This window comes from Symphodus melops (genome assembly GCF_947650265.1).
Source record: "Symphodus melops genome assembly, chromosome: 2".
Taxonomy (NCBI): domain Eukaryota; kingdom Metazoa; phylum Chordata; class Actinopteri; order Labriformes; family Labridae; genus Symphodus; species Symphodus melops.
In genome coordinates this window covers 20,968,333-20,992,424 of record NC_136692.1, presented here as the reverse complement: position 1 = coordinate 20,992,424, position 24,092 = coordinate 20,968,333, and the positions used below count along the sequence as shown (strand labels likewise).

Sequence of the window (24,092 nt, the reverse complement as noted above, 5' to 3'; positions counted from 1 at the left end):
ATTTATTACATTCAAGTCAGTAAATTGCCTCAAATATGTTTTGGGGTGATTATTACAATGTCTAGAACATCTACATATTTGGATATTGTGGAATATGGTCATCCAATTAAATTTTGAGCTGCTTATGTCCTTGTTGAAATTATACAATGCTGTGTTAGGTTGGTAGACAAAATAGCAAGTGTACCTTACACATAAAAGACAGATAATACACATACTATAAGAGCTCTAAATGTGTCTTCTTTGTTAAGATTTTGAATTAAGACCAGAATTGAATGCATAAATACATTATTTTTGATACATTATTTTTGATTTTGATATAAAGAATATGCCACTATCTGTATATTTTAAACTCTAAGGATAAGGATAAACTTTATTGATTATTTGGGGGAAATTTGGTTGTTACAGCAGCTGCAATAAACAGGAACACAAGAAATATAAACAGCCTCAATAGCGAAACAAGTCTAAAAAAAACAGCTATGAGCACGACCTGTTTGTGGCAGAAGTTTTCCCTGGAATGTTTTGGGACACTTGCATGTTTCCCTTTTAGTCTGATTATTGCACCACAAGTGCACAAGTGCATAGATTCCTTTTAGTATGATAATGAACTCAGCCAGACAGAATGAACACTTGTTAAATCACCAGCAATCTATTACAATACAAAATGCACATGTATAATATAAACATACTGTATCTATTTATTTACATATTACTGTTTCCGTGTGCAGGATGTGATTGCTGCCATCCAAAAAGGAGAAAGTGATTTTGAGATGGATACGGATGGCAGTAACACTGATATGATTAGACTTGATATGATAGACTTAAAACTTTTCTTTTTGATAAATCTTATAGTTAGGGCTGGCTTAGGACCAGCTCATAGTTATGCTGCTATAGGCCTAGACTACCGGGGGAACTGGCACCAGGATCTCTTATCTCTCTCTCCCTCTTTCTCTCCCAGCTTTCTTATCTTATAGTAATAAGATATGTCTATAGTGACAAGCAGTAGCTTGTCACTATCTTTGTATTCTAACCTCTCCTTTTGAGCTCTCTTAGGTTCCTTGAGCTCTCTTAGGTTCCTTGGGACTGTTGGTGAGGATAACGCCTGTTATGAATTGACGCTATATAAATAAAGATTGATTGATTGATTGATTGATTGAAGACGAGGCAGATGAACATGCCTGTTATGTTGATAAAGAAAACCACCAACCCAATGACCGATCAGTCAGTGATTATGTGGACATCGAGCCCCAATCAACCAAACAGACCAAGCCCTGTGACAGGTGTTGCTGGCTTTATTCAGTCCTTATACAGATATTTCTGGTCGAGATATCACAGGTGATGCAATTTCCCTTCACACCACTGGACTACTTCCATAAGTTTGTTTCAGAAGATGTGAGGCTCTTGCAACCAACACTAATGAGTACAGCTTTCAGAATGTCCAGAAACCCCAACACAAAGAAAACTGAGAAACTGATTTGTATGAATATTGGTTTAAACACACTGTGCAGCCATATGTGACATCCGCCTGTGCTTTTCAGAGGACAGGAACTGTTTGTGGGACTACCATTGCACATGAACAAATCTAAGTCAAGAAATGTAAGAACTTGGATTAAGACAAATGTCCTTTAGTAAATACGTTTTTACTCTGTTTATTGTTTTGTTTTGTTTTTCAAATTAATGACTATTTAGAAAAAATAGGATTTATGTGTGATTATTATTCATGCTATTTGGCTAAGTAAGCAATGAAACCTGCAAATGATATTAATCAAGATATAGATAATGTGAGTAGAAATACAGAAATTCTGCTATACCATAGACCCAACGTTGCAATTTTACATTTCCCCAAAAAAATACCTACATGTAAAATGTCTTTCATTTATACACCATACGCCACCTACAACAACATCTGAAAGGTAAAACAAAAAATGTGCTAATGTGTTTCTACATTCGGGTTTTGGTATTTGTCCTCACTCCAACACAGTAGGTGGCGGTAATGAGCTAAAAGGTAAGTGCCAGCCGGGATTAACCGGGAGGAAGAAGAAGAAGAAGGAGGGGAAATTAACTCACAGGCTGTGCGTTTATAACATGTTCATTTGTTTTCAACTCTATTTCGCAAACACAGTATCTTAAGTCCTGTATGACATCTGAAGGAGAGTCGACCTGGAAGTAAGCTGATGCTAAATGTCATGTAGTCTCATAACGTCATGTAGACAGGGAAACATGCGAATGTTATCTTCTTTGCTTCATGTGTCTCTCCTCTTCCTCTTTTCAGTCAGGGAGGATGAAGGTGAAGATCCGACAGTGGAACGGAGTCGCCTCTTGGCTGTGGGTTGCAAATGATGAAAACTGTGGGATCTGCAGGATGCCCTTTAATGGCTGCTGTCCAGACTGTGAGTAATCAGGCTCCACTGTATATTTAATAAGACCTGACTAATGCAAAACTATTACAACATTTAGTGTGTTATTCAGTTTTTAGGCACAATTACCAAAGCAGCCCTCTTCTATTGCATTAGTCATAAAGACCATTTCAGGAGCAGACTCATCGATATGGACACAGACGACAAATTATTATTCCTCTCTCTACACCACTGAATGAGCTCTTGAAAATGTTTTCCTTGTCATTTAAAATGATCTACAATATGTTTTGCAATATAAAAATAGAGAAACTAAGAACAGATAAATACAGTGTGTATTTTATATATATATATTTAACAGATTAGGCTTACATGTTTTGATAACTTTGTACAATCGATTACTTTGTTCAATAGTTCAGTAGTAATTTAGAGAAACTCAAAAAACTCTACAACTCAATTTTTATATACATATATCTATATGTTGTTTTTCTTGTTTACCACAAAACGTCCCTCACAAAGCCAAAAAACATTTTGGTTTTTTTTAACCACAAAATTGGGATCTACTAATGTGAGTGTAGCTGATAGTTCATTGCATCAACACGTTGAAGCATGGCCTGTGTACAGGGGCCTCGATGAAACAGGTCAAATGTGCACATATTGGCCTGGGTACAGTCTGTCAGCAGCACTGAGATGGGAAAATGGCATATGGCAGCGCCACCTGCTAGTATTTTTGCATTACTACTAACAAGATAAGAAATGAAATTTACAGTGTTACAGCAGCAAAGCAGAAGAAAATTACACAAATTAAAATAGATGAAAATACAAGTGTAGAAAAAAATGCATCCAAACCAATAGTTAAACAGCTAGTAAAATGTGCATCAAAAGGAACCGTTGAAATGCTAGTAAGAGCCAGTAACTTAAAGATGTAAGTCTGTACAAACAGTATGAACACTATCATGCACACAGTGCATGTAAGGATGGAATGGTATTGCACAGTGTGTCCCATCATTAATTATTGCAATGTAATCAAATTTAAAAATAAAAAATACTAATAAGATCAGGTAACATCTTACAACATTATTATTGTACAAGAGGTTAGGAGTAAATTGTCCAGCTTGGTTAAACAGTCTGACTGCAGCAGGAAGAAAGGACCTGCGGTATCTCTCCTTCAGACACCGCCTGTCACTGAAGGAGCTGCCCACTGCTGTTTCAGTACCATGCAACAGCAGTGGTGAGAGCAAGGGTGATATTGTTCAAACTCAGGGAAATATTTGGATGATATTCTGAAGTCTCTGATGTAATTTAGTATTACCTCATATCTTATTTGAGAAACAAAAAGTGTGAAGAGTTTTTGTGAACCTTGATGGTGAAACTGATTCATATCAGTCGTTTAGTGTAGGGGGTATAACCCTCAGTTTCCCAGACAGATCTGGATTATAATGTGTTAAAGGTGTACACTTTGATTCATGTTTTTCAGAGACTAAGAGACAAAACTAAGTGTAGGCAGTCGGTGTGAAAAGGACTATCAACACAACATGTGAATGATGCAGTTATAAGAAGTTCAACTTAAAGACAACTTCTTTAAAGACTGAACAGACGTCTTCTTTTCTTCACAGGCATGAAATCAATCATTATCACCCTTTTTTTTTCTTCTTCCCAGGTAAGGTGCCTGGAGACGACTGCCCACTGGTCTGGGGTCAATGTTCCCATTGTTTTCACATGCACTGCATCTTGAAATGGCTGAACTCACAGCAGGTCCAGCAGCAGTGCCCCATGTGCAGACAGGAGTGGAAATTCAAAGAATGACGACGTCCAGGAGTGGCTGCTGATCTCCTGCAGAGACTCTGAGTGAAAGACTCCCCCACAGAGAGACCTGTTCATGCAGGGGATTTTTATACCAGTTGTAAATAAACATGTTTTTGTATTCTGGTACTGATGTCACACCAAGGACATTTGGAATTGTACTCTATTGACATATTTAGTATGTGCTAATAAATAAGTAACCATCACATGCACTGTATGCCTCTCTTACTTTGGAAGTCACATGTGATGGATGTGTTGTTTCATCAGTATGGTTGATTGCTCCAGAGGCCTCCAGCAGAGGCTTAAAAGAACATGACCCGAATTTCTAAGTCCTGCTGACTCTTTCTGATTTTAATCCTTTTTAATGAGTTCAGCCACATTGTTGTGTGAAACACTGAAACACTCTGTATATTTCCCAGGTGCTGCATATGTCAACGCAATCATTTTTTAAACCAACTTGCCAAAATCATTGAACTCTATTATAAATGTTAGGGAAGGTTTCTCATACATTTTTCCAGTTGATGAACCTTTCAAACCCTCAAAAGTACCATGCCTTAAAGCTAATTGTACATATTGAGCAATGACAACTTCTTGCACTGTCAGTTTTAGAAAACTGGCCGAGATCAACTTCTCCACTACCAGTTTTCTAAGAGATGTCTGTGAAACAGTGGTGAATCAAATTAACTGTATGAAAGACTCAGGTCAGCTACTTATTGTTTCATAAAAGCTAAACAGCTGTCTTTATTTTTTTACTTTCTACTTTTCACATTGGCTTACTTTTCAACACCAGAGGTTAAGTTGAATTTCTGTCTCTTCCATTATATTTTGTCTGAATTATTTCTTTACGTCTGTAATGTGTTTGGGAGCAACTGTAAGAACTGAATTTCCCCCTGGGATTAGAGTATTTCTGATTCTGCCACTTGGTTTAAATGATTCCTATCAGAAATCCCTGAGGAATAAACCTTTACGCAATGAGCCACAGCCAATCACAGCGGAGTAGTGCAACCACAGCACAGAAGGGCTGGATGAAGCAATACTCTTCTCTGGAAAAGGATCAACAAGGCATTTTTTTTTGCATGCTCTGCAACTGAGCATCTTTCACTGCTGTTAGATGCTGTACTCCTTTCGAATCAGAAATAAGCAGTTGAAGTTGAATTTCTGTAGTCTTACAGTTCTGAGATCTGTTTGGCTCTTTTACTTTGTGTGACAGAAAGAAAATGGCAGACAAAGAAATGTTTGATAAAGTTTACTTCAAAAGTATAAAACCTCTCATACCAACATATGCAGTTTACTAAGCTTAAAAGGGATCATAAGGCTAGAATGGAAGAAAAAAAACCATTGCGAATTTAATTTCTATTTGACCACAAGCTCATAAGCTTTAAAGGCAGTAAACACAATGGTGTTGTGTTAAGCTAATTTTAGCTTTAAGGGAAGCACTAATGAGCTGAGTATCAACAACAGTTTCTGGTTTCACAACATTCAGAAGCCCTCCTTATCCCAGCAACATGCCAAGTACAACCAACCACTTCAATTTATATTACTTATTCATTCACACTGCAGTATAAAAAAGATTTAAAACTCTGATAAGACACGGTAAATCTGTACTGAAGGAGATCAGAGGCCAGCCTCTACCAGAGTCCACTCCGTTTCGGAGGCAGGCTACGGGCTCTGAGGCCCCCCCAGCCCCGCCTTCCACCTCACATCCACAGTCCTTGACCTGCAGAGAGCTGAGGCATCTCACAAAATCAGGATGCTGGATTGACTTTTTTTTCTGTCCATCCCTTCAGAACAGTCTGGTGACTGCGCAGCAGAATGAAGACAAGTGCTTGGTTCTCGAAGTTACAGGTCCTCAGTCATTGACAGCCAGCCCGAAGAGCTCCAGCAACTTCTTGTTCTCTGGCTCGATGAGATCAGCCGGCTTCTCCCCACACTCGTTCTCCAGCTCAGGGTCAGCACCCAGTGAGAGGAGGTAGCTAAAAGAAACACGAAAACAACACTGCTTACTAAGGGGAACACATCTTGCTGACTTTGACAAACTCAATGCGAGCTTCTGTCATTCTTCAGTGTCAGATAGGTCAGAGCAGATCCTCCAGCTTCTCTTACCTCTGTGACGCAGGCAAGCTCTGGTGTAACAGTGTGTGTATGCTGTATGTGCAAGGCTTTTTGTAAAAATGACAACTACAAATATTTTTTTCATGCTGCCCTGTTAGCGACTTGTCCATCAGTTAGCAACCCCCCCAAAATAACACAAAGGATCATGTCTTTACTCATAATAGTACCATTACTTACAATCATTTGGAGGAAGACTTGAACTGAGCAATCAAGACCATAACGTCGTTCAGAACATTCTTATTCTATTAACTCCATTTGAATAAAAAGAACACAGGGTCATGTACTCTTTTGCAACCAGTGGAGTTGCTTCCTTGTTGATATTAAAAGAACTCTGGTTTAAGGCAAATCTACAAGGTCTTACTTATTAGGTCTGGCATCTTATCATGTTGAGTCCATGAGTGAGTATCTTTTCTTTTAGTGTAATATATGTATGCACTCACCATTATCACAAAATTGTTACTCTGTAGCCATTAACTAGAAACATGTGACAAATAGAATTTTCTTTTCCTCATGAGTTTTTTGTTTGTTAAGCACTAAAAAGTATCGAGACTAACCGTGCAATGTCTGGGAAGCCATCGCTGCAGGCCATGTGCAGTGGGGTCCACTGCTCCTCATCTCTCTGATGGATATCTGCTCCGTTTTCCACCAACAGCTTCACACACTCCAGGTTCCCTGACAGGACAGCTTCATGGATGGCAGCCATTCCTATGAAGAGAAGACAGAGAGATTGAGCCATTAATGTTGAACAAAAAACATCAATTAATAAGCAAGATTTGATTCCTAGATCAGGTTGATGTACCAGATTGGTAGATGGTGTCCAGGTTGACTCTTCTGGCTCTAATGAAACGTCCAATCCTCTCAAGCTCACCATGTCGCACATAGTCCTGAAAAACGATGTCATTTGGGAAGTGCACAGTGCGCATGGGCTTCAGAGAAGCTGAGCTCTTGCAGCTGACTGGGAGTCCAAAGTCTTCGTTGTAGGCCTTGATTCCAATGTTCTGGGACACGGGGCACTGATAATACTTCATCCTGGTTTGAGTTGGAGTTTTTTTTAGCTCTTGTAAAAAAATTTTTGTTAAAACCAGCAAAAAAAAGAGTAGATTGAATTTCCCTCAGGATCAATAAAGTATCTATCTAACTCAATATGTTTAAATCTGTGTAAGGTAGATTTCCTGTCCTCTGTTATTTTGCTGAAGAAAGATATAACTTCTTGTGCAGTCAACTATGGAGCTGTTCCTCTGAAGGCCAGTGCTCTCTGTGGGGATCTTTATACTCTCTGTCGAGCTATTTTAAGAAGCTACACCTCGGGTCAATATTTGGAAGATGAGTACCTCTTGGGTCACAGCCTGTAACACGCCTTTCATACAGCTCACGTCTCCAGACATGACAGCCAGTAACCTTGGTCTATGTTGTCACCCGCTACATTCCCAGATGCTACACACTTCAAGATACTGGTGTGATACTAAAAGCTAAGCGGAGGGGAGGGGGGAGTTTGAAGGCTTCTAGAAAGCACCAGGCAGGATAAACATTGTTTACTGTTGCTATGTGTCGGGGGCATAGAGGGGTGAGGTGTCATGAAGGCTGTTGACTATCAACTACACCAACATAAATAGGCAAAATATAGAGAGTCATATCCTATCTTAATCTTGTGATGTGAGAACTGGGTGGATGATGGTCATTACCAATTGACTGATTGTTGGGAATTTGTTATAAATATGATATTTATAGAGATAAAGTAAGATACCGATAGTTTAAAATTTGTGCATAAGATTTACTGGTAAGTGAATCTGATATTAAATAACCCATGTAATTAGTTTTATTTCATTTAAATAAAAGGAAAAATAAATGTTTATAGAATATGCAATTTATCTAGGCCAAACATAAAAATCAAATATAACAATTATTTTCCAGACCATCTTTACAAAGTTGAAAGTCAGAGCCCCAGCTCACTGTTGTGAACGGTACTACCTTTGTTTTTTTCATTGATGTAAGTTAACTAAACATAATTGAGTTTTGGACTGTAAGATTTTATGATGGGGTCTATGTCGTAACTACCTTTATTTTTTTGGCCAATACCGAGATGTGTTTAATATGGAAGCCAATTTCTGCCTGATAATGAAAAAAAAGATCCAGTAAGTCAATATATTGAGATAGTATCTCAATATAATGACTTAGTATCTCAATATATTGAGATAGTATCTCAATATAATGACTTAGTATCTCAATATATTGAGATAGTATCTCAATATATTGAGATACTGTGTACTATCTCAATAAACTATCTCAATTTAATGAGATAGGATCTCTATATAGACTTAGTATCTCAATAGAAAGAGATACTATCTCAATATGATAGTATCTTCATATGACTTAGCATCTCAAAATATTGACTTAGTGTCATCTTAACTTAGTATTTTAATATATTGAATTAGTCTCAATATAATGAAATAGTATCTCAATATATTAAAATACATCTTAATGAGATAGTATCTCAATATGACTTAATATCACAATAAGATAGTATGTCATGACATAACATAGTAGCTCAATATGACTTAATATCTCAATATATTGAGATATCTACTGTCTCAATATACTCGATATGAGATAGTATCTTCATGACTTATCTCAATGTATTGACCTAGTGATATTAACCTAGTATTTCAATATAATTACTTGGCATCTCAAGATGAGATAGTATCTCAATATATTGAGCAGTATTTACTGGTTTCGAATCTGAAGCCAATAAGGAAGTACTTTGAAATCGAATTCTGTATCTGGTAAGCAATGGGCCATTCACTGGTTGTTAAAAGCCGTCCAAGGAGTTCTACCAGAAAATAACATACTTCTTTATATCCTCTTTATCAAGTTTTATTTCTTTTTAAATAAAGCTTGGAGTTAATCTTGTACACAAAAGATCCCCCCCTCCTAAGTAAAAAAAAAGATGATAGAAACCATTAAAGAAACATAATTTGCATCAACTACTGTATGCAAATATCGTCACTTCTGGCTCAAAAGACATTTCAAAATGCCAAATTCCAGACTTCAAACGCAATGAGTGATGTCAAATCCACTGCTTGAATACAATCCATGATTCTTGTTTTTAAAGAATTGCCCATTATATTTATTCTAGATATGAATTTAGTGTAAAGGCATGTTTACTTCCAATGATCACATGTGGTCAATCTGGACTTGCACTTGAACATAAACCAAAACTGGAGGCAATTCATTTTTGTAAATTTTTTATTTTATTGGCCACCATTTCATGTTTTTTTCCCACATCAATTTGGATATGATGGAATGCTTTGTTTAGTTCCCCCCACTGCTGTACCACTGTCAAACCAATCAACTCGCTCTACTCAAGGCCCCTATTCCTGCCAAACACAGTGCAATCAATCACCTGTTCATGGACAACCTGAACATTTTAACAAGTAAGACTTTGTTTTACACCATTCATACAGCAAACGCACATCATACACACACAAACGCACACACTGCTGTGGCATCAAGGTTGCTGGGTAGAGGGTCATGGGATGAAGGAGGTACAGTATGGGTGAGGGGCGGGGCTGTGCAACGGTTCCCTCCCCGCTTTCGATATCGTAGACACTTCTCTCAGACCAACCTGACCAGTAAACTCTACCAATCTCTGCCTGCTTTAGTAACCAAAATAAATCTCTGATTAGGCATGAATGCAGTGCGACCTACCAGAGCTGGCTCCAGAGAACAATCCCAGGTCTGAGAGTATGTCAAAGGGCCAACTCTGCCCCAGCAGGGCCAACTGGTTACAGCTGGGCACAATGGTACATTTGTTAAAAATGACAAATCCTTAGATAAAAACAAAACAAAAAACCAGAAACAGAACAAGAACACCTCATAATTAAATAAAATATAATTTCCCCTTTAAAAAAAAAGTTAACGTGTGTTCCTTTTAGAAAATAGTCAGTTGCCGTGCCAAAATGAGGAGACTTAAATGAGAAATTATTTGGGAATAAAGAAATGATTCTGACGTAGACTTTCCCCCACCAAAAGGAAAAAAAAAAAACATTGGTCTCAGCTACAGATGGGGAAATCTTTGTGCTACACTGGAAAAGCTCTGTGGGGTTATTTTAGTGGAGACTTTGCAAAATAAACGCATCTATAGGATGGCCCCTTGACCCCTGAGAGATCAGTCCTTACAAAACTCTGGTCCTCTGGATTTCTATCAGAGGGAACAAACATTGGAAGCCCCCCCCTTACCTACAAATACAGATTAACAGCACTCAATGAACTTATACCCACACAGAACATTTGTAAGTCTTTTTCAAAAGGAACAAACATTTTGAAAACTGGATACCAATGCCATCTTTACATTTGGTTTATAATATACAAGGCAAACAGCTGATGTGGACCTTTGTAGAAGGCATTGAGGTCTCCTAAAGAGGTGCTGCGCCATTCCACAGAGTCCCCCCCCCCCAAGGTGGGACAAGACCAGTCTGGCCCGATGACAAGTTGTGAAGTTAGAGATGTGGCTGGCAAAATGGCCCCGTCTCTGATAGAAAGACTGACTAACTGGTGGGCTGGCTAGCAGGCCGGCTGACTGACTGACTGACTGAAAGGCAGTTTAAGGGGAAATGTTAATGTTCACAGGACAGGGAAGGTCCACAAGGAAGTGAAGATGGTGACTTGTTGGAAGGGTTGGGGCGGGACTCGTCTCCTTTCTCTCTCTCTTCACGACCAGCTCTTACAACTCGTCATGTCCATCGTCATCCTCGCCATCAGAGTCCTCGTCCTGTCCTTCATCCACATCGTCCAGATCCTGGAGAACACGAGAGGAGGTTGTTGATTAAGACAGAAAATGATCAACATCGCCTGCATGCTTCAACCCTTAAAGTTTAAAAAGAAGCTGAGCTGTTGCAATGGATTTTTATTCTGAAACTGCTCATTCGGTTTAAAAAACAACAAAAAAAGCGTGCTCATTTATACAAAGGACCTTCTGAGATTACTGATTCTGACTTATACAACTTTCCTCTAATTCCTATCATCATACTGGCAGCAATGTCACATTTTATACAATGTGACATCATACTTTTTGTCAAATTACCAAGCCTTGTGAAGTATCAATTACTACTTGACTACTTGAAGGCTACAAACAATGTAGAAACAAACATGTCACTCATCACTCAGGGTATCATCATTCATTTCTTGAATTTCCCTCAGGATCAATAAAGTATCTATCTATCCATCTATCTATTACTAGCCCTAATGTTGACTGCAGAGCTGCACGTGCAGATTTTATCAGCGGCTTAGGTCTCCGGGCAAATGCCAATAAATAGCCTTAACAGCTGCAGACAGCATTAGTGTGGAGCATTCAGCTGGGCTGCAATTAGACTTTTGAGAAGGGGTTGTGGTGACAATAGTGGAGTGGGAAGGTGAAGTAAACACGACCCCGTCACCTCCCATGCACGGATGAATGCATGAGAGGATATCAAAGCTCAACTTGTATCTTCTATATCTTTGTCTAGGACATGGTCGACTGTGGCACACCAATGTCACCAACTAACAATATAACTGAATGTTTACTATAATATGTGACATCTGTGGTTGGTTTAGAAGGATGCTGCAGTAGAACTTCCATACATACTTTGGAATAAGTATAACTGAACTGGTCCTTCACTGCTGCCCCACTCCTTCAATCTTATTCCTCACTTTGTGTTAGTTGGTGACACCCAACTTAACAAGTGGGTCAGTTCTAAGGTTGCAGTCTTAAATCCTCATGAGTTGGTCTCTTTAGTCTATTTTGGTAAGTGTCCATCATGATGCAAAATATGTCTCTAAAAAGGAAGTTTCAAATAACAAAGGGCCTTCTGTTTGTGAAGTGTCTTCAGGTAATATTTGTTCAATAAAGAATGATTGATTCATTATTTTCACTGTGGGACACGTGCATCACAAGAGTCTGAGATCTTGATTTTTAAACGGTAGTAATAAGCTGCAATAATGGTTTTGGTTACCGTCACATAATACATGTGGTTTAATAGTAAAGCTAGGGTAGGCAAGGGGTTGTTGCATTTGAACTTAGTCTCTTTACATTGTTTGGGATGACTTTACCTCTGCATCCAGATCTTCATCATCGTCTGCTGCAGGGGCACCGCCGTCCTTTCCACCACTCTCCAGGAATTTGGTGAAGCCTTCCAATGTTCTCTCGCCATTGTAATCAATAACCTGCCAATCAGATATGAAGTCAGATAAACATGTGATTGTGTTTCTTTTTTATTCCCACCACCAAAACAAGTGGATAAAGTGCTTAGGGTTATTTGTAAAAACAAAAATATGACAGAGCCCCTGAACCTGACAGTGCCATTTATATATGCTTATTAAGCAGCTAATGAACTTTGTGCACCTTGGTGCTCAAATGGTGCCAAGACGTTTCCCTGAGGTGAGCTGAGCTGAAACATGTTGACAAGCCAAATAAAGTGATGCATGAAAAGGACAATCAAAGAACTTCAGCAAAGCAACCAAATCAAAAGGCTATAACAGCACCTCCTAACTGCCCATGCAGCTTCATCCTCTCTTAGCCTTCTCTTGGTTATTCTGCATGCTTCATCTAAGAGAGGTCACAGGCTAATCCCTGGATTTACTATGGGGTAGCCCCAGAATATAATAATCATTTAAGATCGCTTGACTCAGGCTGGCACGTGAAGGTCTTTTCAGTAAAGGAGCACTATGGAGAGAGGCAGGTGCAGGCTGAGCAGTATTAGTGGGAGTGAAATCATCGTGCAGAAATCTGTGAGAACCACACACCAACGTTATTGTGCAGGACCCAAAGAGGGCAGCAAGCTTGGGTTTCTGCACGTGTTATGGATGCTAAATCAAGAGTCACTAATGACACTTGGAAGGCCAAATTGGCAATGATGCCGGGTCTGAAAAGCTGCTGGATCACAGTAACTCACAACTGCAAAGGCAGGAAATGAATTAGAGGGTTGGATCCAAGACATTAAAGATTACAACTAGAGAGGTTTGCCGAGTACAAGAGGTGAATTCCTGCATCTCTTTACAGGAAGAAGAAAACATTCAGATAGTTCTAGGCACTCACTTTGCGATCATCTCCTGCAGGGAAGAACTTAAGAGTGGGGAAGCTGTGGACTTTGACTGTCTCGATCTCATTGGCTGTGGAGTCCATCTTAGCCACAATGATGTCAGCGCTGTCCATGAACTTCTCTCCCAGCTTCTCCCAAATGGGAGTCAGCTGTTTGCAGTGTCCGCACCAAGGTGCATCTGGAAAAAAAACAAACGAAGGAAGTCAGTCAAGTGTTTGATCATGACAAAAACATATACAGTACGAATGATCATTTAAGGTTATAGCCTCTGCGTTTAACATGTAAACGCATTCTTTCAAATGACCCACAGGGGAACCCTCAATAGTTGAAAAAGGTTTATAGTCTTAATCATAATTTGCAAGTCTCTCTCATTAAAAAATGTTGTTGATTTTGTTTATCATGGTCCAATTTGATCATCATGGCCTCATGTCTGTCTACTCATCGTCGTCTTAATTGTCTAAACTCCTGCACTTTAATATAGGAATCACCACAGTTCACTTTATTTGTCCGTTTACTCATCATTATAGTCAGCTAATAAGTATTCCCTCTATTGCACTTTATTATATGAGCCATTGATTTTTGCTCTCCATAAAATCAATACTGCTCACTTACAACTGTCCCCACATGTCCATCTACTCCAGCAGAGTATACTTTCACTTAAACATCACTTACAAATGTTGTCATTAATTTCTCACATTTTTGACAGGTCAGAACGTTTAAGTATATATTATTATTTATTCAGTTTTACATTGTGTACATTTTTAGTACTTTTCTACTGTATTCCATGTTACTTTGTTTTGTTACTAACATTGTGTGTTTGATGTCCTGCTGCTGTAACGCCACAGTTTCCCAGCTTGGGATCAATAAAGTACATCTATCAGGTGTCTATCTGTCCATCCAAAATCAAATAAATGCATGTATGGTACACTTTTAATTGACATGTTGCTGTCATGGTTACCCGTCACATAGGATAGAGACACTGCAGTGTTTTCCACCCTCTCAAAAAAAAAAAAAAACCGACAACACCGAGGCTATAGAAGCAATCAAGCAAGTAATGTCCAGGTGGCTTCTCCCACCCCTTAAATATATTTATCCACAGTCTGTGGCTAGCTGGAATCAGGCGACCACACGATGAGTATGTCACACGGCTTCGTGGCCTCGCTCCCTTGTGACTGGACTCTCCTCCTCATCTGTCGAGGGATACCTTCCCCACCGTGGATGACTGGCAATAAAGTGCATTTAAACATCAAGCGATGGGAAAAATCTTCCCGAAATAATGATGGTGATTGAAATAATATAAGGCTATATTTAACAGGTTATTTTTCATCAGCATCTGGTGGCATATCAATTTGCAGGGGGTGTGATCTCAGCACGGGCAAAACTAAGCGAGGGCACGATTCGAGTTTCAGACACCGATGCTAGAAGCTTTGCCAAACCTCTCACCTACAACTGACTGCAAGAATGCAGCTCAATAAAAACTGTGGACGGAGTTTGTTTTTATGGTGTTGAATCAAGAGAAGAAGAGGAGGCACTTACAGAATTCAACAAAGACGTTCTTCGATGAGTCGAAGGCGACCTCTTCAAAGTTCTTGCCGACCAAAACCTTGACTGGGGTTTGGTCCCAGTCTTTAGGGATGTCCTGACTCATGAGGTGGGGCTGTAGGAGACGACAACGCAATGATGAGTGAGTGAAATTGTACTTAAAAAAAAAAAAAAGCATTTATGCTAATCTTTTTGTAAGCAATGGTTGTGTGTTAGCAGCACAGTCCTATGAGTAGCTTAAAATGAAAGTCATGATATTAAGAGGATGAAGTTTTCTCACTTTCTTTATTAAGCCCAACAAATGTGTAAAAAAAAACAGCCGTAAGCTTTTTTCTTAACTAACTCCCTCTCACCTTGAGTTTGCCCTCAGTAAAGAGTGTGCAGAACTTGATGATGCTCTCTGCTGTGATGGCATCGCTCTCTGGCTTATACTTGGTCATTTCGTCCTCCAGGGTGATGAGGCGGATGGCCGGGCACTCCTCTTTCTTCAGGCCAAAGAACTCCAGAATGCGCTGGTTGTCGTCCACGTCGCTGTCGATGAAAATAAACAGGATCTGGACAAAAGAGAACGGAGGGGTCAGCTTTTTGTAGTAACGGGTCATCGAAAAATATCTGGGCTTCCCAAAGAGTCGTTAAATCATCACCAAACCGGAAGACTCAAAAGGTGAAAGACTTCACTTTGAGTTACGAAGGGAATAAATGCTTTAGTTTAAAGTGTTTTGTTTTAAGATCAATATAAAAAAAGTGTAGATGTATGCGTCTAGTCGATGTGTAGTTTACCCACCTGTCCCTTGAATCCTTCTGAAGCTTTCTTAAACTCGTCCATTTTGTCCTGGAAGTCGGAGGCTGTTTTGGGCAGGAACATGAGGATGTGGGACTTGATTTCTCCACCAAAGATTTTTGGGGCGGTCTGCACAAATAAAAAAAAAAAAATAATACTATGCAAGTTGACATGTGGACATGACGGTGTATTGAAATGCACATTACTGTGCAATAGGGACAAGAATCCATGCCCAGTCTTTACCTGCTCAGTGAACTCAATGACCAGAGGCAGCTGGTTGGCCTTGACAAATGCCAGGAGGTTCTCTTTGGTCAGCTCCCCATCAAAGGTGTTACGCCCTTCATCAAACTGTAAAGGAAACATTTAGCAAAACAATAATCACCAAACAATCTAATCTGCCTATAAAATCCAAACATAGATTTACCAGAAAAAAAACCCTTTTTAAATCCCCAGGAAACCCCAGCTGAGGAAAGAGCTGGAAGCCCATGTGGTCTTTTAAGAATAGCTGTGGTACAGCTGTGCCAAGCGGCTCTAACTGGCACACAACAGGAAAGGGGACATTTGGCTAGTGGCTTGCTGCCACGCTTATTATGGACACTCACCAAGGCTCTGAAATCTAAACCTCTCACTCCCATGTTGCAAGTATAAGACCCTCCTGGTGTTTATCAAAACAACACCTGTCATCAATGTTTGTATCAGGGGAAAGTTATAGACATGGATCTGAGAGCAGACAATGGAAACAGCCCTGGTCTGTACGCCAAAATAAAAAGAGGATTATCCAGAGCTCAAGGCCAGAGATGTTTGCAGTTTGTTGTCTCGTGCTGAAAACAATGAGGCTGTTATCATGTTTAAAAGTATTGTGTGAAATAAGGCCCGTTTCCATGAAGCGGTTCAGTTGGGTTCATCTCGGTACGGCACGCATTTTGTGGTGTTTCCATCGACTAAAGCCGAAGAAGATCCCCAAATTACCGACCCGTACCGTCCTACTTTTTGGGACCCTTCTGTTTGGATGCCAAGAATATCGATTCGGCCTTAAAAGGAGGAGCTAAACACTGCTGTCCGTTGATTGGTCCCGTGCGACAACAGCATTTTTTTTTTGGCTGCATTTCTCCTCGTGGCACATGACTTGACTGCGTTCTGCCACGTCAGTGACAAAGAAGATGAATTACTGGATGTCTTTCATCATTGGTTTTGTTTACTGTGTCGCGCCTTTGTTGAATTTGTTAGCGAGGTAGCTGTTAGCAATTAGCTGCTATGATGTGACGTGGCTATTGGCATCCGGCTTACACGTCACTTTCCAAATATGATGATAAACTCATCTTGGATATGACGGTTAGAAAAACAATACAAGTGTTGAGTTTAAATTAAAAAAAAAATTTGAGTTTGGTTCAGTGTCCGAATCACTAAGACTATCATTTCTAGTTCTACATTTCATTTGTATATTAATACAGTAACACGTTGGCCTTTTCATTCCTTTCTTGTAGCTTTGGGAAGCGTTACCATTTTAAGTCACAGATGAAAAGTTATAAAATGACTTTATGAAACCCCACATGACCTAGTTGCTCAATGGCCGACATATTGGACCTTGAGCCCATTTGCCAAATCCACAAGCGGGCTCGTGATACAGGTTTTCCTGATAAGACAGCTGAATGACCTATTCCGAGAGTAATGTTTGTAGTCAATAATTTATGACCACTCGGAATAGTGTACTTATAAGAGAGCAGATGATGAAGAGAGAAAACAGAAAACAAAGAGACATGAGCGGACAGTGAGGTAAACGGTGCAGACACTACCGATTAAAATACGTGATCGTAGGGGAAAAAAACCCCATTAATACTTGATATAGGAATGGTTACAAAACGTATATAACTTCTTTCCACTTGTCATGATTTAATGTGCAAAATCCTCTATGTCAACGTGACTAAGGTGACCAGATTGCTTAAAATAGCATCAAACTTTTTATTGATTATCCAAAAATGTTTACCCCAAAAGCCTCACTGTCTTCAGTATATTATAAAAAAAAGATATATTTGGTAATATCAGGTCAATTAAATTAATGAATATGAGAGTGAGAGTGAAACGTAAATTGTGGCTGGTGAAAATGCTGAGTGGCAAGATACTTTGACTAACCACAAGCCACAGGTGTCTAGTGGGAGCAAAAACATGTATGTCAAGCCCTAAATACGAGTGTGTTTGCAGCCTCATGAAATGCAAGAATTTTGGAAACGCTGCTGACCCCATTTGAGTCTTAACCCTCCAGGGTTGTGTTTCAGTGTGCGCAGGCAGAAACAGATTCAGACCCCGACACTTTGCTGATTGGGTCATATTAGTTATGTGATTTGTCATTCCCTTTGGCGTAACAGTTTTGGAAGAAGGAATTGATTCGCTGTAATAAATGACTGAATGAATAACTGGTCACAGGTGCATCACTGACATGAGCGGGGGACAAATAAGTGTTCAGGTGATTCCTGTGCCCTGCAGCATTATGCTTACTACACTGCTGTTTGGGGTCAGATAAGTCCCAGTGTACCCGAATGATTTGGGGACATTTGTTTCGATGCATGTTAATAAAAGCAGATTATTCAGGAAATACAAACATGAAACGTTTTTTTTTTCCTAAACATTTGTATTTTCAAATTAAAACCCGTTTTAAAATCAAAGTGTAGCATTGTGATGATTGATGTCTCCATTAAGAAACAAAGCTTAAAGAGTGCAGGCTCACCTTCTTGAAGAGGACGATGCTGTCCTTGGATACCTCAAACTTTGAGTAAACGGCATCGTCAGAGGCCAAGGCGAAGGGAATGTCGTCTACGGCTTCAGCTGCTTTTTCAAAGACCTTAGCATCATCGGAGTTGGCATCCTACAGACACGTGAGACCTCTGCTTTAGATATGGCACTGTGCACATAATCATCATGGAACACATATTTTGTTTAAACTACTAAGCACAAGATTAGATTCTAGGACAGAAACCCTGTTTGATAAAAAGAAGAAAAATAAATGGTACAATGACCTGTAATTAAATCCTGTTTGAGACCTTGAGAGGTGAGACTCATACCTTAAAGAATCCGATGACTGCCACCTCGTTGTCTGCAATCAGAGACTCTGCTTCAGTGACTCCAGCCAGGGTAGCCACAGCGGGGCCTGTGCGCTTCTTCAGCCAGTTGACGATGTCATCTGCCTGCCTACCAGCTGCAAGACGACAAAAAAACCCCAATAACTCGCGTATGTCCGTGTGATCAGACACAAAAACGTCAGCCTAATACTTGAACAACCTTTCCCAGTTTCAATATATGGAAAACATGCAGCTCTCATACTTTATAGAAAGTAGGCTACTCTGTGATCAGAGCCCAGGAGACAGGCCTAACCTCAGTTTAAATACTGCAGTGCCTCAGGAGGGCTCAAGTGTAACTGTTCATTCACAGCTTTAGTTTGCTGGAGTAGAACAAGAGAGAATTCAGAGAAACCATTCAAGCTTTCCACCGACCATTTCTGAAACCTCTGGCCCAACAACCCTTACAGTTTCAAAATAAATTAGTCTATTTTAGTTTCACTTTCTAATCCAAAGAGACGTATCGAAGATTTGCTTTATTTATATCAAACAAAAATCACATTAAAAGCCCAAAATATAAAACGTTAAGCCACTTTTTAAGGCTGCAAAAACTATCTTGACTCGTTTCTGAAGATTTAAATGTGGGCGTCAAAACGATCCAGTGATGCAACACAGATGCACACAAGTTGATGAAGTGATACAGCACGTAACTTTGTTTAAGTGCTTTAACGTCTCAGGCAGTACGTGAGAGACGTTTGGAGAAGCTGGACTGAAGTCTTGGTAGTCGCTCACAGACTCCAAAAACACTTCCAAACCCACGCTCCTCATCCCTGCCAAGAAAAGCCTGGCCGGTCAAGAAGAGTGCGACGTGAGGAAATGCACATACCTCTGGCTTTCTCAGTGAGCATGAGAGAAACGTGCAAGGAAGGCCCAGCCCACATATTCATTTCAGTCATGTTGCTGAAAGCTGATTGGCTGATATACTTCTTCATGCTACTGTGCAGATCATATTCCCAGCATAGTGAAAGTCACAGACGGCCTGGCCAAGACTGTCAGATCTAATGTCTTTAACAACATATGAAGACCTAATATGATCAAATAATATGCACCTTATCACTATGAGGGTTTACTCAATCACTTTTTAACATTTGCTGTTTTTATTGAAGCCACAGTGTTATAAAAGCTAGACCTAGAAATGGGTACCAACACTTTTTAAAATGGTGATATGACTAAATATAAACAGAGAGTTACATGAGTCTGTTTTTTATTTTTATACATTACATAGTTTGTACCCAAATCTGATATTTGCAGGTGAATCCAATTTGGCTTTCCATAGGGCAGCTTTGAGTTTTTAATGAAAAAATGTCAGTTTAATACGCATTATCGGCACGTAACGTTACATCAATAACGATCTGGAGTGGGTTCACCCCAGTGGTCTACACTTCTTCAGAAGAACCGCTCTGAAAAGAAGGGGGGGGGGGAGAAAGTCACTGCCTGCGCACCACGTGACGGATGCTTCGCTGATATTCGCTACATTAACGTTTAAACAGTCGGCGATTTTATGAAACGTTTAAGTGCGTTTCTAAACATTTAAGTCACACCACTCGCCCGCAGTGTTTTGAATTTTTCCCAAATAGAGCGACGCAGCACAAAATGGTTAACAATACAAAAACGCCACAAGTCTGCATGTCCACTTCCAATACAGAAGCACCAGATAGACGTCGTACTGTTTGCAGAGTGAAACTGAAATTCACAGAGCAAAGAATGACACATGCCAACAACGCGTGTGACGCAACACGAAATACAGCATGAAAATAAGTCGACTACTTTTGTTAAACTGTTTAAGGAACTTTAACATCCTCACTTGAATTGATGCACTTGTTATCCAAAACATTTTAGTCAATTACTTATGACAAAATCACACAATGGAATGGCAATTAAGCATTTGAATATTGTTACTTCTAATTTTATTCAAATTTCGTTCCTGCGGCCCCGTTACAAACATGCCCACGGCAGCGCGGCTTGTCTAGCCATGAGAGTCAGATTACAAGTGATTCTTAACAAGGAACTACTTTTCCTTGTTCTTGGTTTTAATAACCAGTTCCCTCCCTTTATGATTCCCCCATTCAATTGTTTCTATGTCGCTCTCTTTATTTGACCATTTCGAGCCGACCCAGGGTCTCCACACCCAAGATGTGATTTAAGAGGACAGTCTTAATGAACGGGAACACACCACTGTTTGCCACTTCAGCATTTTCCATTTCATTCAGGTTCAACTGTAAGAAATGAAAATTATAGCAGTACTCACCAGAGTACTCTTTGGGCGACTCTTTCTCTCCACCCTTAAAGAACTTAATGGTGGGGTATCCTCGGACACCGTACTCTTGGGCCAGTTCAGTCTCCTCTGTGGCGTCCACCTTTCCCAGGCGTACCTTTGAGTCCTCAGCCTTCAGCATGCCAGCCGCCTTGGCAAACTCCGGAGCCAGGGCCTTGCAGTGACCACACCATGGGGCATCTGCAGGATGTTTAAGAAAAGGTTAAGCAGGGCACATCGACACGTTCAAAGGTTTGTCTCGTCATTGATAGTAACCCAGATTAGAGAGGCGAGAACAAATGCATCTTCACCCAAAGCATCTCTGATTAGCTCATTTATTTCACCCTGAGTGAAGCATGTATTCAATCATTTCTAGCAGATTCCCAACTGGTCTGATTCAAATATATACAATGAATGGCAGGGACTCGGAAGAGTTCCTGCCATTCTAACAAATAAAAGATCCTGGCTGTTATTTACAGCGTCATTGAAATACATGTATTCTACTCTTATGATCACACAAAACACCTGATCAGCTTTTTCGATCACTAGTCAAGCATCAGAGTTGATTAAGAACCATTCAGTTAAGAGACTCTTTGTTCTCCCAAAATTACATTTGATTCTTTGTGCTTCATTACATTTTATCTTATATAAAAGGAAACATCATCGGGTTTTCCCAAACAGACAGGGGAAAAAAAATAAAATAAAAATGCAATTTCAAGACAGTGGCTTAGGACTCCTGAAACAGAAACGCATTTCATTTCAGTGAATGATATTTTACAAACGCAACAAAATCTTGTACATTTATATTTTTAAAACGGATGAATTCGATAAGGGTCGCGGATCTTTCGAAATATTTTCCATGTGAACTTTTAGATGATTCATTTGTCATCGTTTAAAGGATGTTAGTTTAAATTATTTTATATATACTATCACACATCCTGATTAGCCCCTCAGGCTGCTATAAAACTATTTACACAACTTGTTTACATAACGTGCTGCAATAAATCATACCAAGTGACTTTAAATCATCACTTGTCATTTTAACTTGCCATTCACTGCACAAAAAGTCTTAAATGTCTCGTAGAGTTTACTTCACTCCTTTATATTCCAGGTGTATATACCTCCTATTTTACTGTATTTTTAAATTTATACTACCTCCGTGCTGTAACACCCTAATTCAAGTATTATCTTATGTATTTCTACTGTGCTATTACATGTTGATTCAAAAGCCATGGTGGCCAATTGTAAAGGTAAATGTTTAATCAAACAGATTATTATCTAATCAAAAGGGACACGTCGATTTACAGTAGGATATGAGCTGCATTGCATCAGTGTGTATTCTTGATGGAGAACAACACTTCCCTGTTCAACGCACAGATGAACTTTTGTAAAGTACACGTCGACCTAGCTCCACATCCCAGCTCTGATCCCGCCCTGCTAAAACGTACGTGGGCCAACAAAGCCTTCACTCCTCCCATCCTCAGCTCATTGGAGAGTCTTCCCCCTCGGCCATCCCTGACTGGTCCACGGATCAGTCTCACAATATGTGAGCAGGTCAACAAGCTGACACAAGTGAGGCGGGATGGGCCTGCAGGCTACGAACAAGTCACATTAAAGTCTTATAGTACCAAATTAGAGCAAGTCAATTGTTACAGAAAGGCAGTGGATTTGATCCTGGATTGATCGAAACCTGAGAAACAGCTAAATGAGACCACAACAAGCAATCGAAACTAATAAGCACGATCTTCAATGTTTCACATACTGGTCGCTATTGGCTAATATAAGGCCTTAATAATGTTTTATTACACCATTAACAACAGAGACAAAGGACGGCAGGTTTTACTCAATACACAGTATTGCACAGTGCATGAATAATGCACAGTGCAAGGTTTTCATTGTTGGAGCAAAAACAATACTCTTTGCACTTACATAAATGTAAATAGTAAAAGTTAGTAAATCTAACAAGTTATGAGTTAGATGTGGTTTAGTATTTGACAAGAATCCCTTTACACACTCAGGGCTAGCTTTTAAAGGGGAAACTAACAGAGTAAAACGCAGTTTAATAAACAACTACTCCATTTCCAACACAGTCTGCACTATGATTAAAAAGCTAGTAAGCAAACAGGGTGAACTTGATTCATGCGTGGATGCACAATTCAACATGACAGTGTTCAGTTATCCACTCACAGCTGCAACCTGCCACAAGTGTCAAAGTTTAAAGCTAACATCTCTAACCAGCTTCATGTTGCTAGCTAGCCCACCAGCCAGAGAGCAGGCTACACCAGCCGGGGAAAGTGCAGCTTTAGTTACTCACAGAATTCAACCAGCAGGTCTGGGTGAGCTTGGAGAGCCTCGTCAAAGTTACTTTTCTTCAGCACCAGAACATCTTCTTCCTCGGCGACCTCTGCCCGGCCGGCCACAGCCAGCGTACAAACGAGTAAAAACTTCAACATAGTTATCGTCGAGTTTTCTATCTTCTTCCTGACAAAGAGACGATGGCTGCACACACGTTTAGTAACTACTTAGCGGGGAAATAGGTATTAGCTTTGGTCTTTTTTTTTTAGTTTAAGGTTGGGAGTGTAGCTGGTATTTTGTGTCTACCGCTACTAACGTGGCACCGCACGCAGAAACCGGAGGGGTCAGCCGTAGTGCGCATGCGTATTTATGAGGCTGAAAGCAGTTCGTGTTGAAATGTGACTGGACCGCACGAGCCTGCACCTGGAAGTGAATGAGTGACGCTCCCTGTCTGTGAGCTTACACATCAGCAGCACCAATAACACACACACACACAGACCGAGGGAAACCACGTTAAACACTTCATTACACAGCGCACACAGAGTTCAAAAGCAAATGATTTTAAATACTTAAACATATTTTCAGCCACATTGCCGCTATATCGAGCATAATTCTTTTTTTTTTGTATTATTTTATTTAAAAACCCGTGAACGAGAGAAAACAGGGAATTATTCACTATTTGGAAAGATTATTATTATTATTTTAACAAATGAAATGTTTTAACTACGGTGTGGTGCTTGAAAATGTGTTTTTTCAAAAGGTACTGTTTCA

At 39.8% G+C, this 24,092-nt stretch overlaps 3 protein-coding genes and 1 long non-coding RNA gene across 5 annotated transcripts; 2 read left to right on the top strand and 2 right to left on the bottom strand.

Moving 5' to 3' along the window:
- The first annotated feature begins 2,010 nt into the window (after nt 1-2,010).
- anapc11 (APC11 anaphase promoting complex subunit 11 homolog (yeast)) lies at nt 2,011-4,360 on the top strand. Of its 2 annotated transcripts, none has more exons than XM_079337984.1 (3): nt 2,011-2,163; nt 2,270-2,387; nt 4,012-4,360. In XM_079337984.1, exons 2-3 carry the CDS (start codon nt 2,279-2,281, stop codon nt 4,155-4,157), a joined length of 255 nt encoding a protein of 84 aa, XP_079194110.1. In that variant the 5' UTR covers nt 2,011-2,163; nt 2,270-2,278; the 3' UTR covers nt 4,158-4,360. The 2 variants fall into 2 exon arrangements, with proteins under 2 accessions (XP_079194110.1, XP_079194111.1); XM_079337985.1 differs by having other exon boundaries at nt 2,011-2,173.
- A 1,025-nt stretch (nt 4,361-5,385) lies between these two features.
- ppp1r27b (protein phosphatase 1, regulatory subunit 27b) lies at nt 5,386-7,534 on the bottom strand. The gene is made up of 3 exons (XM_079338336.1): nt 7,066-7,534; nt 6,821-6,971; nt 5,386-6,127 (listed from the first exon to the last, which is right to left on the bottom strand). Exons 1-3 carry the CDS (start codon nt 7,292-7,294, stop codon nt 6,004-6,006), a joined length of 504 nt encoding a protein of 167 aa, XP_079194462.1. The 5' UTR covers nt 7,295-7,534; the 3' UTR covers nt 5,386-6,003.
- A 233-nt stretch (nt 7,535-7,767) lies between these two features.
- On the top strand, nt 7,768-10,310 carry LOC306817047. Its single transcript, XR_013777971.1, has 2 exons — nt 7,768-8,398; nt 8,484-10,310. It is a non-coding gene; the product is annotated as an uncharacterized lncRNA (long non-coding RNA).
- p4hb (prolyl 4-hydroxylase, beta polypeptide) lies at nt 9,492-23,689 on the bottom strand. Its single transcript, XM_079333597.1, has 11 exons — nt 23,341-23,689; nt 21,021-21,227; nt 18,719-18,852; nt 18,385-18,522; nt 15,906-16,010; nt 15,666-15,791; nt 15,235-15,435; nt 14,876-14,996; nt 13,336-13,517; nt 12,351-12,464; nt 9,492-11,061 (listed from the first exon to the last, which is right to left on the bottom strand). The coding sequence occupies exons 1-11, from the start codon at nt 23,477-23,479 to the stop codon at nt 10,987-10,989; spliced, it is 1,542 nt and encodes a 513-aa protein (XP_079189723.1). The 5' UTR covers nt 23,480-23,689; the 3' UTR covers nt 9,492-10,986.
- Between the last annotated feature and the right edge of the window lie 403 nt (nt 23,690-24,092).

What these genes read in the sequence shown, in the direction of transcription:
- anapc11 (XM_079337984.1), top strand. Translation starts at nt 2,279, where the DNA reads ATGAAGGTGAAGATCCGACAGTGGAACGGAGTCGCCTCTTGGCTGTGG. An exon ending in TAATGGCTGCTGTCCAGACT is followed by an intron (nt 2,388 to 4,011) that starts GTGAGTAATCAG and finishes TCTTCTTCCCAG; the next exon opens with GTAAGGTGCCTGGAGACGAC.
- ppp1r27b (XM_079338336.1), bottom strand. Translation starts at nt 7,294, where the DNA reads ATGAAGTATTATCAGTGCCCCGTGTCCCAGAACATTGGAATCAAGGCC. An exon ending in GGACACCATCTACCAATCTG is followed by an intron (nt 6,972 to 7,065) that starts GTACATCAACCT and finishes TTCTCTTCATAG; the next exon opens with GAATGGCTGCCATCCATGAA. An exon ending in GGCTTCCCAGACATTGCACG is followed by an intron (nt 6,128 to 6,820) that starts GTTAGTCTCGAT and finishes TGTTTCTTTTAG; the next exon opens with CTACCTCCTCTCACTGGGTG.
- p4hb (XM_079333597.1), bottom strand. Translation starts at nt 23,479, where the DNA reads ATGTTGAAGTTTTTACTCGTTTGTACGCTGGCTGTGGCCGGCCGGGCA. An exon ending in GAACGTCTTTGTTGAATTCT is followed by an intron (nt 13,518 to 14,875) that starts GTAAGTGCCTCC and finishes TTTTTTTTCCAG; the next exon opens with ATGCACCTTGGTGCGGACAC. An exon ending in CTGCAGGAGATGATCGCAAA is followed by an intron (nt 12,465 to 13,335) that starts GTGAGTGCCTAG and finishes TCTGATTGGCAG; the next exon opens with GTTATTGATTACAATGGCGA.